This window comes from Rhincodon typus, chromosome 35, assembly GCF_021869965.1.
Source record: "Rhincodon typus isolate 14 chromosome 35, sRhiTyp1.1, whole genome shotgun sequence".
NCBI lineage: Eukaryota > Metazoa > Chordata > Chondrichthyes > Orectolobiformes > Rhincodontidae > Rhincodon > Rhincodon typus.
In genome coordinates, this window is record NC_063366.1 from 19,280,345 (window position 1) to 19,295,273 (window position 14,929).

At 44.9% G+C, this 14,929-nt stretch overlaps 1 protein-coding gene across 7 annotated transcripts in view; it reads right to left on the minus strand.

Moving 5' to 3' along the window:
* Positions 1–12,669, minus strand: part of ehmt2 (euchromatic histone-lysine N-methyltransferase 2) — an 85,212-nt gene extending 72,543 nt beyond the window's left edge. For 3 of the 7 annotated variants that reach the window (XM_048616549.1, XM_048616547.1, XM_048616552.1), the window contains exons 1-7: positions 10,175–10,213; positions 9,529–9,613; positions 7,043–7,372; positions 5,300–5,559; positions 3,146–3,298; positions 897–1,052; positions 108–242 (exon numbers count right to left, since the gene is read on the minus strand). In XM_048616549.1, the coding sequence (XP_048472506.1) occupies positions 108–242; positions 897–1,052; positions 3,146–3,298; positions 5,300–5,559; positions 7,043–7,372; positions 9,529–9,613; positions 10,175–10,210 (1,155 nt within the window). In that variant the 5' untranslated portion in view covers positions 10,211–10,213. Of the gene's footprint in view, positions 1–107; positions 243–896; positions 1,053–3,145; positions 3,299–5,299; positions 5,560–7,042; positions 7,373–9,528; positions 9,614–10,174; positions 10,214–11,630; positions 11,666–12,107; positions 12,141–12,630 lie in introns of those variants that run through there. The other 4 variants (XM_048616548.1, XM_048616551.1, XM_048616550.1 and 1 more) reach the window with 4 other exon arrangements.
* Between the last annotated feature and the right edge of the window lie 2,260 nt (positions 12,670–14,929).

The window sequence follows — 14,929 nt, forward strand, 5'->3', positions numbered from 1 at the left end:
AATAAGTTAACACTTGTCAATTGATGTCGCACCAGCTTTAGAATTGTGTTTAACAGGGCTTAAAGGCACACTCAAAGCATCTGTACTTCTACCATGACCCATCATACCTGACTGGTGTTTGTTGAGAGAAAGGATTTTCTCGCTCTGTGGATCTCTGGATATTCCTCCGGATCCGGGACTGTGACCTCTGTCTCTGCACCAACCTCACTGATTGTCCGGCCAGTCGGCACACCTGCCATCCGCTGTGGAAGCCAATCAGAACCAGGGGTCAAGAGGGAAATGGTTGTGAGGATGGTGAAGACAGTGGGGGGTGCATGGAGGAGGAAGACAATGAAAGAGATGGGAAAGATGAGAAGGAGGTCAGGGTGGCTACAACAGGAGGCCAGGGTGAGTGCAAAGGGATTGCATGGGATTGGGCAGCAGGTATTAGTTCCCCCCTCAGCCTGAGGAATGCTCTTATAGAGGTTTATAAAATCATGAAGGGCATGGATAGGGTGAATAGCCAAAGTCTTTTTTCCAGGGTAGGGTCCAAAACTAGAGGGCACAGATTTAAGGTGAGAGAGGAAACATTTAAAAGGGACCTAAGGGGCAACCTTTCCACACAGAGGGAGGTGCATATATGGAATGAGCTGCCAGAGGAAGTGGAGGAGGCTGGTACAATTAACAACATGGATACATGAATAGGAAGGGTTTAGAGGGATTTAGGCCAAGTGCTGGCAAATGAGGCAACATTAATTTAGGATATCTGGTTGGCAAGGACAAGTTGGACCAAAGGTCTATTTTCGTGCTGTACAACTCTATGACTCTGATTACAACAGCAGAAGAACGTCTCCCTACATTTTAACATTCCTCCAACTTGTTTGCCAGTCCTCAGATGTGAGACGAACTCTCTTTACCTGACTGAAGCTGCCTTTGAGGATCGACTTTCTGGCTCGGTGGACATCCTGGTTCTCGTCTGGAGAGTGCACTGCATGTTCTGACTCTGCCACTCCCCCAGGGGCTTCACCAACTGCCCGGCCGATGGGCAAGCTTGCCAACTTCTCCGCCAAGCTCTATATTCAGTCAGGCATAATTAGTCATAAGGCGAGGATAAAGAAATCGAGCAATCAAACACAAGCAGATGGGATACTTCAGCATGCAAACAGGCAGCCTTGCAGTTACTGAAGTTGTTAATGCATGTTCAGCACATTGCAATCCAGCCCTCCCCAGCAAAGCACACAAATGTGCAACTTTAAAAGCACAGATAGAAGACTGGCAAGCTAACAGGGAGCAGAAACTAGGTGTAAATGTTCAAGATGTAACCTGTGGTGTGCCACAGGATCAGAAGGTATGGTTGCCAAATTTGTTGACAACACAAGTCAATATCTTGCTAAAATGACACAAAGTGGTTATAAAAAGATAAGTGATGGGGTAAAGTTGTTGAAAATGGAGAATAATGAGCAAAAATGTGCAGGAAGAATATTAAAGTATATTATCTAAATGGCAAGAAACTGCAGAGCTCTTGAGTGTAAAGGCATCTGGGGAAAGATTAGTGTGCAGGTACAGCAATTAATTAGGAAAGCTAATGGAATATTATCATTATTGCATGGGGAAATTGAATACAAAAGTAAGGAGGTTCTATTATACAAAGAACTAGTGAGACTACATCTGGAGTACAGTATTGTTTAATTATACAGTACAGCCTTATTTAAGAAAGGTTGCAAATGCATCTGAGGCAGTTCAGAGAAGGTTCACAAGACTAATGACTGGAATGAGCATGTTGTTTTATGAGGAAAGGTTGGAAAAGCTAGACAAGAGACAACTTGTTTGATTCATACAGAATCCTGAAAGATCTTGACAGGGCGGAGAGAATACTTCTTCTTATGGGAGAACCTAGGACAAGGATTGATTGATTAAAGATAAGAGGTTGCCTATTTGAAATTGAGATTTGGCAATATTTTTTCCCCTCTCGGAGTATTGAGTGTCTTTGGATCTCTTTTCCTGAAACAGCAGTGGAAGCAGAGACCTTGAATATTTTAAGGCAGAGATAAGTAAGATTTTTGTTAAGCAAGGGGATGTAAGGTTAACAGGGCTAGGCAGGAATATGGATTTCAGGTTACAATCAGATAAGCCATGACCTTACTGAATGGCGGAGCAGACATGATGAACTGAAAGGCGTGGTTCGTATTTTGTAACAGGGAAGTAAACTGCTGCCTCAGGAAAACAGCCAACATAGTCAAAGACACTTCCTACCCCCAGTTATATTCTCTTCCATCGGACAGAAGATACAAAAATTTGAAAACGTGCACCAACAGACTCAAGAATAGCTTCCACCCTGCTGTTATCAGACTTTTGAATCAACCTCTCATATATTAAAATTGATCTTCCTCTGCACCTTTGCTGTAGCTGTAACACTATCTTCTGCGTTCTGTTCTATTACCCTGATGTACTTATGTAGGGTATGACTGGTTTGGATAGCATGCAAAACAATACTTTCACTGTATCTCGGTACGTGATAAAAATAAATCAAATCAAATCAAAACAATCACATGCTGTTTGCCTGATAGAATACATCCATGGCACAAGTTACCTCCACAAAGAATGATGATAAATTGATCAAATGTGGTTTCACAAAACCATACTGATTTTGCCTGATTGCCTTGAATTTATCCAAGTGTCCCATTATAAGTTCTTTAATAATACCTTCTGTGTGGTGGCATGAGGCACAATGGTTAGCACTGCTGCCTCACAGTGCCAGGGACCCAGATTCAATTCCAGCTTTGGGTCTGTATGGAGACTGTCTGTGTGGAGTTTGCACGTTCTCCCCGTGTCTGCATGGGTTTCCAAAGATGTGCAGGTTAGGTGATTGGTCATGCTTAATTGTCTGTAGTGTCCAGGGGCACAAGCTCGGTGGATTAATCATGGTAAATTGCAGGGTTATGGGGATAGGATAGGAGGCTAGGTTTGGGTAGGATGCTGTTAGGAGGATGGGTGCAAAATTGACAGGCCAAATGACCTCTAGCCACACTGTAGGGATTCTATGAATCTATTACATTCCTTCTTACTCCCCTGTAAGTCAGTGGTTTTCCATACCATGATGCCATGGTCACTCAGCTCATCCATCCTGCAGCCTTCACTCTCACCCAGATAATTCTGTGCACCGTACCTGACTGAAACCGCCTTTCAGTATTGATTTCCTTGCTCTATGAACCTCCTGATTCTCATCCTGACCTGGGACTGCAAGTTCTGGCTCCATCGTCACCCCAGGGGTCTGGCCTGCCCGTTCTGTGGGCAACGTCCCTAGCTCCATAGCCAATCTCTGTGTAAAAAGAGCAGGATTATTTTAGTTTTGAGATGATTGAGATGATGTGAGAATCACAATACTGTGACAATGAAGATAGTTCAACCAAATGCCTTCAGAGTTTGAAACTCAATTTTCTTTTAAACAATCAGAGTCAGACAACACAGATCCTTTCAGTCCAACCAGTCCATGCCACCCATAATCCCAAATTAAACCAACCCCACCTACATACACTTGGCCCATATCCCTCTAAACCTTTCCCATTCATGTTTAAAAGATGTTTAGATAAGTACATTATAACTGTATGCACATCCATCACTTCCTCTGGAAGTTTATTCCATACACATACCACCCAACCTGTGAAAAAAAAATGCCCCCATGTCTTTTTTGAATCTTTCTCCTCTCACCTTAAAAGTACACTCCCCAGACTTCTAAGTCCCCCCCAAAAAATGTCAGTCTACATTTTCTTGAACTTATCCCTCCCCGCGTCACGTAACTCGAGTGTTTTTGCTAAAGTCTTCTGTTTGTGGGGGACCTTTTAACATCTCTTTACAGCTAATGAAGCCTTTCCTGAAGTATTGTCAACATTCTAATGGAAATACAGCAGCCAAAATGCCCACAGCCAGCTTCCACAAGAAACAATGTGATGATGACCACCTAATTGGTTTCAGAGATGTTGATTGAGGGGCAAATATTGACTCAGATAACTCCTTTGACTTTTCTTTCAAACTGGTGCTGCAGGATTTTTCTTTATAACATGCACAGGCGCAGGAAGATAGAGCCTCAATAGAATGTCTCATCCAACAAAAGACACCTTCTTCAGTACAGTACCAGAGTGTCACATGAGATTTTGTGCTCCAAAGATAGCACTTTCGCCTCGGAGTCACAATGTCCCAGGTTTAACCTTCCATTCTAGGAGCTGACGGATTGTGGAGGGGCCAACAACCTCCCAGCTCCTATTCTTCCCTCATTGTAGCCCAGCTGAGGTACAGTCATAGAGGTCTACAGCACAGTAAGCACTGGTCAACAACAATGAGCTAACTATTCTAATCCCATTTGCCAGCATTCGGTCCATAGCATTGTGTATCTTGGCAAGTGCATATCTCAATATTTCTTAAATGATATGAGGATTTCTGTCTCTCCTATTCTTAATATAGAGGGGGCAATGGCCTCGTGGTATTATCGCTGGACTGTTAATCCAGCGACCCGGATAACACGGCAGATGGTGGAATTTGAATTCAATAAAATATCTGGAATTAAGAATATAATGATGACCATGAATCCATTGTCAGGAAAAAGCGATCTGGTTCACTAATGTCCTTTAGGGAAGGAAACTGCCATATTTACCTGGTCTGGCCTACATGTTTCTCCAGACCCACAGCAATGTGGTTGACTCTGAACTGCCTCTGGGCAATTAGGGATGGACAACAAATGCTGTCTAGCCAGCGATATCCTCATCCCATTAACGAATAAAGAAAAAAAATTAATAATGGCAGCGAGTTCCACATTCCCACCACCCTCTGGGTGAAAAAGATTTTCTCACATTCCCTTTAAACCTCCTGCCCCTTACCTACCTCAAATCAGCCTCTCTCCCCCAGCACTCCACTCCCCCCCTCACCTCCACTACTGCATAAATTCTGCACCCACCACACTTCATGTCAGCTTTGAAGAAGAATCAATTAGACTCGAAGCCTTTGCTTGCTCTTGCCCCATGGATGCTGCCTGACCTGCAGCGATCTGCAGCATTTTTTATTTTCAGTAAAAGATTCCAGCATCTGCAGTAATTTGCTCTTAAATCTCTATCTCCTGGTCATTGATCCCTCCAGCAAGGGGCAAAAGTTCCTTCCTGTCTATCCTATCTATGCCCATCAATTTTATACATCCCCATCATGTCCCCCTCAGTCTCCTCCAGATATGGCATTCAAGGCCATCATGTTTGCATATGCTCAGCCACTATGTGGCAATAGACTGAGCTCCGTGCCAGTGTACAGGAAGCTAGGCCTCATAATCAGTACCTACCTGATTGGTGCTTGATCTGGATATCGACTTCCTTGCTTTGTGGACCTTGGGTTTCTCATCTGGAGTTGAGGTTGGTCTCTGAACCTCGACGGGGACTGGTGCCACTTCGTTCCCCGCCCGCCCAGTCGGCACACTGAGTAGCTTCATGGCAAGACTCTGAATGGAGTTCGGTGATTTGTTGATCCCAGTTAGTGTCATCTTTGCTCTGTTGGCACCTAGAGCCTTGGTGGGGGAAGCAGGGAATGTCTTGGCAGCATGGCCTGAGGAAGGAAAGAAATAATCACAATAATGGAACAGCATGGGTGCAGTCCAGCCAGCCCATTGCTTCTGTGCTGGGTCATCAAAAGAGCTGCCCTGTTTGTTCCTACACCCGGTTCTTTGCCTTTATCCAAACAATTTCTTTTTTCAAATTTCAAAGCATTATCCTAAGTTTCTTTCAAAAGGGACTAGTCGATTTACTTCCACCACCCTTTCAACCACAACATCTTGCATTTGCCCAGTGCCAATTCAGTGAAACATCCCAAGGTGTTTCATAAAGTAAAATTTGACACTGAGGATGTAGTGCGGCAGCTTGGTCAGATCCTGGTTTTAAGAAAATATCTTGAAAAAGAAAAGAAAGAAGAGCAATGTAGAGAGGAAACTTCAAAGTCTTTAAAGGCCAGGGAGCTAACAGCATGGTCACCGATGGTGGAGTGACTAAGACCAAGGAATGTACAATTGAAAAGCAGGATTGAAGATCGCAAGGTTTTTCTAAACCACGAAAACTTCCTACATAAAAGAAACAGGTCTCCCCTCCGCCTGTCTCATTCCTTTGCCAAAGATCTTAAATCAGTTGCCTTCAGGGGTTCAGGTACGTAGTTCTTTAAAAGTTGCATCACAGGTAGACAGGGTGATTAAGAAGGCACTTAGCACACTGGCCTTCATTGCTCAGACTTTTGAGCGGAGGAATTGGGATGTCACATTGAGGTTGTACAGGATGTTGGTGAGGCCACTTTTGGAGTATTGTGAACAGTTCCGGTTGCCCAGTTAAAGGAAGGATATTATTAAATTGGAGAGGGTTCAGAAAAGATTTACCAGGATGTTGCTGGGACTGGAGGGTTTGAGCTGTAAGGATAGGCTGGGCTTTTTTTCACTGGAGTGTAGCAGGTTAGGGGTGACTTTATGAAGGGCATAGATAAGGTGAATAGCCCTTTTCCCTAGGGTGGGAGAGTTCAAAACTAGCAAGCATATTTTTAAGGTGAGAGGAAAAAAGGACCTGAGAGGCAACTATTTCAGACAGAGTGTGGTTTGTGTGTGGAATGAACTGCCAAAGGAAGCGCTAGATGCAGGTACAGTTACAACATTTAAAAGACATTCAAACAAGTATATGAAAGGAAAATTTTAGAGGGACATGGGTCAAACGCAGGCAAATCGGACTAGTTTAGTTGGGGAAACTGGTCGGCATGGGCGAGCTGGACACTCTATGACTCACCATGAACCATCCTGCCAGTGGAAAGTTTCTCCCCATTTACTGCACCAAAACTGGCACCCTCTGCCACACCCCAACCCTGCCAAAGGTGTGTCGCCCAACAGACTTGTTGCTCAGCCAGACAAGAACTCCAGGGAACAGTGACCATGCTGGCCCAGATGTGCAATGCCAGCTGGAAAGACACAGATACTAACAAGAGGATAGTGGTGGCAGAAGTGACAAGCTCTTGGGGACTGGGAACGCAGGCAGGCAGGGAGAACCTGTATAGGGTTTACCTGCGAGACCTTTGGCAGAAAGAGCTCCAGTTTGAGAACCAGGACGACCAGCGGCCACAGCATCGGGCGAAGGGCACTCTGAGGCCAGGAAGGACTCGCCGGGTTTGCACTGTGGCTCACTGCTTCCTGACTCTTCCCCGAGGAGGTCTGACACCACCACAGCCTCGGGATCAGGGGCCTTCGCTACGATCTCTTGGCTGGTCCCAGGGCACGGCAGCTCCCTGCTGCTATTCTGCAAAGCGATGTTACCCATTGTGTTTCCGCTGCCTGCCACAGGATTTGGCACCTGTCCCGTTTTCTGGGGAGACGGCCCTGATGTGTCGTTGATCTCTGCAAAATAAACGCCACATGATGTTTATTTCCCAGGGTGCATTCCTCTTACCGCATGCTCAACTGTATCATAAAGCTATAGAACATCAAGGTGTACATCGTGGTTCTACAGACAAGTTATGAACGACTTCTATTCTTGAGCATGCTCATAGAATCCCTACAGTGTGGAAACAGCCATTCAGCCCAACAAGGCCACACCGACCCTCCGAAGAGCATCCCAACCAGAATCACCCCTATCTCTGTAACCCTGCATTTTCCACAGCTAATCCACCTAACCTACACATCCCTGGACACTATGGGTAATTTAGTATGGCCAACTCACCTAACCTGCACATCTTTGGACTGTCGGAAGAAAGCAGATCACCCGGAGGAAACCCATGCAGACACAGGGAGAATCTGTAAAACTCCATACAGACAGTCACCGAACTCGGGTGCCTGGTGCTGTGAGGCAGCAGCACACACGAGTCAGAACACAATACGTTATAATCTAAAATAACCCTTTGTAAGTAGGATAAAATTTTTGTGCGTCAGATTTTTAAAATTAACGTTAATATTGGATCTCATTCGCAAGTATGAGCGTTCATAAATCAGGGGGTGTCTGGATATGAAAGCACTGCTGACCAGCTAAATCCACCATCAACAATAGTTTCATGGTCTCCATAACTGAGATTAGCTTTCAATTTCAGATTGATGTATAGAATTCAAATTCCACCTGCTTGTTGGTATTTGAATCACCATATGGGTCGATGACTACCAGTCCAGTGACATTACCACTGCACCATTATTGACTTGTTCAAGAAGAATGAAAGGGATCAAAGGGTATAGGGAGAAAGCAGGAACAGGGTACTGAGTTGGATGATTAGCCATGAGTGTATATAACGGCAGAGCAGGCTCGAAGGGTCTAACTGGCTTGAGCAGCTGTTCATGTTCCACACAAGATTCCACCTACACTAGTTCATCTCATTCCATCGATGTATCTATTGATTCCTTTCTCCCTTAAGTGTTTGTCCAGTTTCTTTTTAAATGCATACTACGCACCTCAACCAATCCCTGCAGTTGTGTGTTCCCCACTCCGCCCAAGCTCTGGGTTACCTTTCTCCTGAATGGACTATTGGATTTATTAGTGACAAGCTTATACTCATGGCCCTTAATGCTAGTCTTCCCCATACGTAGAAACATCTTCCCAAGTTTACCCATATGAACCTTATAATTTCAAAGGCCTCCATCAAGTCATTCCTCCGTCTCTGTCCGGACAAAAGGTCTGTTCAATCCTTCCCAACCTCCCCAGACATCTTAGTTTATATGTGTCTCTCTCTGTTTATGAGTGACAGACAGAAGATTCCATGACAATATATAAAAGATAACAAAAGGAACATGAAGAATTATGAGGCCAGATGACAAAAAGCTTGGTCGATGAGGCAGGCTTTAAAGAGGGTCTTAAAGATTGAAAGAGAGGGAGAGAGGAAAGTGAGTGTTTTAGGAGGGTAGTTCCAGAGCTTAGGCCTGGGCAGCTAAAAGACACAACCACCAATGACGCAGCAATTATAACTGGATCAGGCTCAGATGGAGCAGCCAATTCGAACTTCTGGCTGAAGATGAGTGCAAATGCATCAGCCTTATCTTTTGCACTGATGTACTTCCCCAACACTGAACACATGGGCAGCACGGTGGCTGAGTTGTAACCACTGCTGTCGCACAGCGCCAGGGATCCGGGTTTGATTCCTTATCTGAAAAGGCTCAGCTACTGTCTGCCAAAATCATTTCAACAGCATGATACAATCTTAGCTCTCTGTCCTGTTATGTGACATTGGGTAGGTTGCTGCTTCATACAGACTCACCCCGCTTCCATCCAATCTCACTGACTTTCCATTTTCCCACATTAAATTCCATCCGCTACAACTCTGTCCTTTGACCTGACTAGGAAAGTGACAAAAGACCCCAAGACACCACTCAGGATGGAGTCTCTCCCTACCACTGTAATGGTCAGCAACCCTAGCCCCATGGAGACTTCCAGAAGCAGATCACCATGCCTTCATCGAGGGCCGAAGGGCCTGTACTGCGCTGTAATGTTCTATGTTCTCTCTCTCTGCACGCTACTCTGTATTGCTGTGTCCTTTGCTGAAAGAACAACAGCTGTCTTGAATCTGTAATCTTACCTTGGACTAGTTCACAGCTGGGGCTCGTGTCCAGCACCAGGAGTTCTGGTTCTGCTGCAGCTTCAACTGGGCTGTTAGCCACCACCTGTGAAAGGAAAGCAAAATAACTCTCAATATTCCAAGAGAAATGTATCAATTTGATGATCCTACCTCAACATCTCCGACAGATCCCTAATCCACCCACCCCAACTCCTCACAGCAAGACAGGAAGGGTCTCATGGGGTTGAGGAGATTGCACTTCAGAAGAATGCTAATCCTCTTTCTCTCAGGCTCTGTTTTTTATTTCAAAAACACTCCCTCCTTTTGCATTCCATATGTCCCTGCTTTCTGTTGGAATAGTGTCAGAGGGCTGAGCTTGAGGCACAAGGAGGGGAACAAGGAGAGGGAAGTGACTCAACACACCATCAAAGAGAAACAGTGTCTTCTGTTTTGAGCAAAAAACCTATCCTGCACCACAAGACACGGTGAAAAGTTTACAACGCAAGCCGAGGAACAGCAGCTGCTGGACCATTATTTTCTCTGACAAATAAAAAGTGTTGCCTTCAACTGATTGCTCAATTGTGGGATTGTAAAAAAGTATTTACAGCACAGAAACAGACAGATCAGTCCATCTAGTTGAAGCTCCACACGACCCTCTTCATCCCACCTTATCACTGCATCCTTCTTTTTCTTTCTTCTTCATGTGGTCATCCAGTTTCTTCTTAAAAGGCAACTATGACAATTGTCTCAATTGCTCTCTGGGGTACAAAGTTCCACATTCTGGGCAAAAAAAGTTCTTCCTGAATTCACGATTGAATTTATTAGTCATGATGTGTTAGGCTGGGAGGGACAAAATTAGAAGTCACACTACATCAGGTTATAGTCCAACCGTTTCCTGATGAAGGAGCAGCACTCCGAAAGCTTGGGATTTTAAATAAACCTGTCGGACTATAACCTGGTGTCGCGTGACTTCTGGACGTATTAGTAACTGTCTCATATGTATGGCCCCTAGTTCTGAACTAACAAGATAAGTTATGCTAAACAAGTATCGAACCACACTTAAGAGTATTGTATGCAGTTCTGGTACCATATAATGAAAAGAATATAGCAGGCGCTGGAGAAGGGACAGAGAAGATTACTAAAGATGGAAACAGAAATGTGTGGGTATACATATCAGGAAAGGAAATGCTGTAGGATAACCTAACAGAAGTCTTTGAAATGATGATCAGTTTTGATTCAGTCAACATTGTAAGGATGCTGGGAGATTTGGCTTCACTTAACCAACAACATCTGGCTAGATATAGAGTTGTAAAGTTTTACAGCATGGAAAAAGGGCCTTCAGCCCACGATGCCAGTCAAACATCCATCTACTCTAATCCCATTTTCAAGCATCTTGCCTGCAGCCTTGTACATTATGGTGTGTCAAATATTTACCTTCATCTAAGTACTTCACAAATGTCTTAACACATCTTGCCCCTAGCATAGTTTTAAGCAGCGTGTTCCAGGCATCCACAATCCTGTGAGTAAAGAAGGCTCTCCTTAAATGACCTTTAAACGTCCTGCTTTTACTTTAAAACTTTGCCCCTTGGTTTTTGATCCCTCAGAGGGGAAACATTTTCTCCCTATCTATTCTATGCCTCTTGTAACTTTGTGTACCTCGATCAAATTCAATTTCAGCTTTCTCTGCTTTAAGAAAACAACATCAGCTTATCTCTTCATAGCTGAATCACACCAGCCCAAGCAACATTCTGCACCCTCTCTAGATGCAGTAACATACTTCCTTTGGCATGGCAAAACAGAACTGAAAACTGAAAAAAGCTGTAGTCTAACTAACATTATAAACAGTTCCATCATACCCTCTTTGCTCTTGTATTCGATACCTTGAATAATAAAGGCAGTCTGTTTGACATGAGAATGCATTACAGCTGAGATGCCCTTCTGGTCAGTCCTCGTCTGACACCAAATCTTACCACCTTCGCTGCTCAACAGCGGTAAATCTGACCGACTTCCCTCCCGCCACTCAGAAATAGGCCATCTGCCCACTTAACAAGCTAACTACCTTGTACAGTATTGCATTTGACCTAATATGTCTTTGACAGGCGGTTTATAATGCAGCATTTCACCTGAACGATCAGCAAGATTGGTAAAGAGAATTGGAAAGGGGTGTGCAGTACCACGGACGATTCAATGTGGTAAGTTTTCGAGCATTTTAAAATCGCTAAAAAAAAAACGAGAATGTACCGTCAACGACATAGAAGTGAGAGTTTTATTGAGCTAAAGAGAAAGTAACTGGACAGAATCGCAGGCTTGCAAGTTAATCAAAATACACTGCCGAGAAAAAAAATATTGCACAGCAACAAGGCAGCATGTCTAACTGTACAGTCGGCCAGATTCGTACCCCAGACCTAGGATAACGGACATCCCGCAACGTTATCAGAGGCAGTTTATACACTCTACAAGATATGGGGATCGGCAGTCAATTACACAGTACATCGCGGCCGAGCCGAAGCCTGTATAACACATAGCTCCTACGCCGCCAACAAAGGGAGGTCACTGCATCACACAGATTGCAGGGTTCCAAATATTTCTCCGCCCCAAACCTTGTATAGCGCATGTCCAAACACTCCAAGAGAAGGGAATGGATACATCACACAGGATAAAGGGTTCTACAGTCAATCATCGTAGCCCAACCCTAACCCTGTGTAATACGTTCCGCCACGAGCCAACAGTAGGGAGCCAATGCACTACACAGAATACGGGGTGAAAAGAACAGTCGCCCGCTAACCTCCGCCCGGAATCGCGCATAACGCATCTAATCAATCCAACGCAAGGGGAGTCGATGCGTTGTACAGGTTCCCTGGTCCCGGCTGTCAATCACCTGGCTCCTTCCCCCTCTCCGCCTCACAAAGCGCCCTAGACCCATGGCCGCCGTGGACTCGGAGCCGACGGAGCAGCAATGAGCGAGGGAGGGGAAAACGAAAAAGCCTCGGTTTTAGATGTAAGCCGGGATGGGATTTGAGCGGGGTGGGTGAAGAGAAGACTAAGCGCCCCCGATGTAAGTGGAGAGTAGTAACATTTTTTTAATCGGAAAGAGGAATTCCCTTCCCTCAGCGGCTGTCTCACCTCAGCATCCAGGGAAGCCATGGCTCCCGGCCCGTGACGTCATTGCGCAGCGGTGGGGGGCGTCGCCTAACCTGCGCGGGGCGTGACCTAGCCGGATGAAGGGGCGTGGCCATCATTTAAAGGGCCAGTGCTGCTTACAAGAGAGTGGAAAGTGCTCAGTCCACGTAGGAGAGAGTTGCTCTAGATGCTGGAATCTGTACTGACAACAACAAATGTTGGAGATCGCAGCGGGTCAGGCAGCATCCATGGAGAGAGAGCAAACTAATGTTTCGAGTCGAGATGGCTCTTCATCAGAGCTGTAGTGAAATGTGGAAGGGGCAGCATTTATGCTATTGTTGCGGAGGGGGGTGCAGAGTCGAGAGAGAGAAAAGATGTTGATAGTTCAGATTAAGTGATCAGAATGCGAGAATGGTAGAACAATGGTGTGTCCAACTGCCAGATTGAGAAGAACAGGCAAGGTTTTCTGAAGAAGGGTTTAGGCCCGAAACGTCAGCTTTCCTGTTCCTCTGATGCTGCTTGGCCTGCTGTGTTCATCCAGCTCCACACCTTGTTATCTCTGTCCCTCTGAGGTGGTGGGAGAGGAGAGAGCACGTGGTGACAGAGAATGTAACAAGTAAAGCTAAAAGAAAGGTTAGGAATGACAGTTTGTTCACAATTTGAAGGTGCTGAACTTAATATTAAGTCCATAAGGCTAGTCTGAAAATGAGACTGGAGGTGTTCTAAAAGCAGTCACTCAGTCTGCGTTTGGTTTCTCCAATGTAAACGTAAACTGGGTCACAGCTTTGCAGAACATCTCCAGTCTGTACATGGCCAGTCATTTTAACACAGCAGACTGCTTGCATGCCCACTTGTCTGTCCTTGGCATGCTGCAGTGCTCCAGTGAATCACAGCACAAACTGAGGGGAACAACATCTCATCTTCAGACTAGGCACTTTACAGACCTCCAGCATTTGTTGTACTTGTTGCCTTGGTTATATCACAGAATGGTTACCATGTACAGAAGGAGCCCATTTTGACCTGTCGTGTGCACGCACAAAACAACGTCCAAATGAAAAACAGAAAGTTGGCACATGGGTGCAACAGGTAATCAGGAAGGCTAATGGAATGTTGGAAAACTGCAGATGCTGGAAATCAGAAACAAAAACAGAAATATAGGAAAAGCTCAGCAGGTCTGACAGCATCTGTGGAGAGGAAGCAGAGTTAACATTTCAGGTTCAGTGACCCTTCAGAATCGTCAAGAACAGAAGCTGCCAGACTTGCTGAGATTTTCCAGCTATTTCAGATTTTTGTGTCAGCAACAAAAACAGAAGAACGGAACTGAGGAAGAGTCACCGGACCCAAAACGATAACTCTTGATTTTTTTTCTTCACAGATGCTGCCAGACCTGCTGAGCTTCCAGCAACTTCTGTTTTCGTTCCTGATCTACAGCATCCACAGTTCTTTTGGTTTTTATTCAGTTTTTGTGTGTTATGGAAGCTGGGATGGGATTTATTTTGTGGGGGTTGGAGTATAAGAGTAGGGACGTCTTATTATAACTGTAACAAGGTACTGGTGAGACCACACCTCATGTACTGAGAATATTTTGTTCCCTTATTTAAGCATAGGTATCATTTCAGTTTAGGTAGAGAAGATTCAGAGACAGTTTAGAAAGATGATCTCTGGTATGGAGGCATTGTCTTCTGAGCAAAGCTTAACAGGTTGGGACCCTACTCACGGGAGTTTAAAATGAGAGGGGATCTCATTGAAACGTATAAGACGATGAAGGGACGCTGACAGGATAAATGCTGAGAGGATGTTTCCCATCATGGGAGAGCCTAGGATAGCAGGCATAGTCTCAGAACAAAACAGCACCAATTTAAAACTATGAAGAATTGTCTTTATAACTCCTTGCCACTGACAGCTATGGGAGTAGAGTCTTTATGTGTATTTATGGCTTAGATAGATTCTTGATCAGTACAGTAATCAATGGTTACAGGAAAAACACAGCAAAGTGGACATGAGGAATGTCAGATCAGCCATGATCCTATTGAATATTGCAGCAGGCTTGAGGGACCAAATGACCTATTCCTGTTTCTATTTCTATGGTCTTCACACATGCATCTAGAGCCATTTGTCATATCCCTGCACTCACTTCCTTTTTCAACCCATGCTATCCCCTATTCCCAATTCCTTCGCCTCCGCCGCATCTGCTCCCAGGATGAGGCATTCCACTCCCGTACATCTCAGTTGTCCTCGTTTTTCAAGGACCGTAACTTCCCCTCCTCGGTGGTCGAGAACGCCCTCAACCGTGTCTCCCACA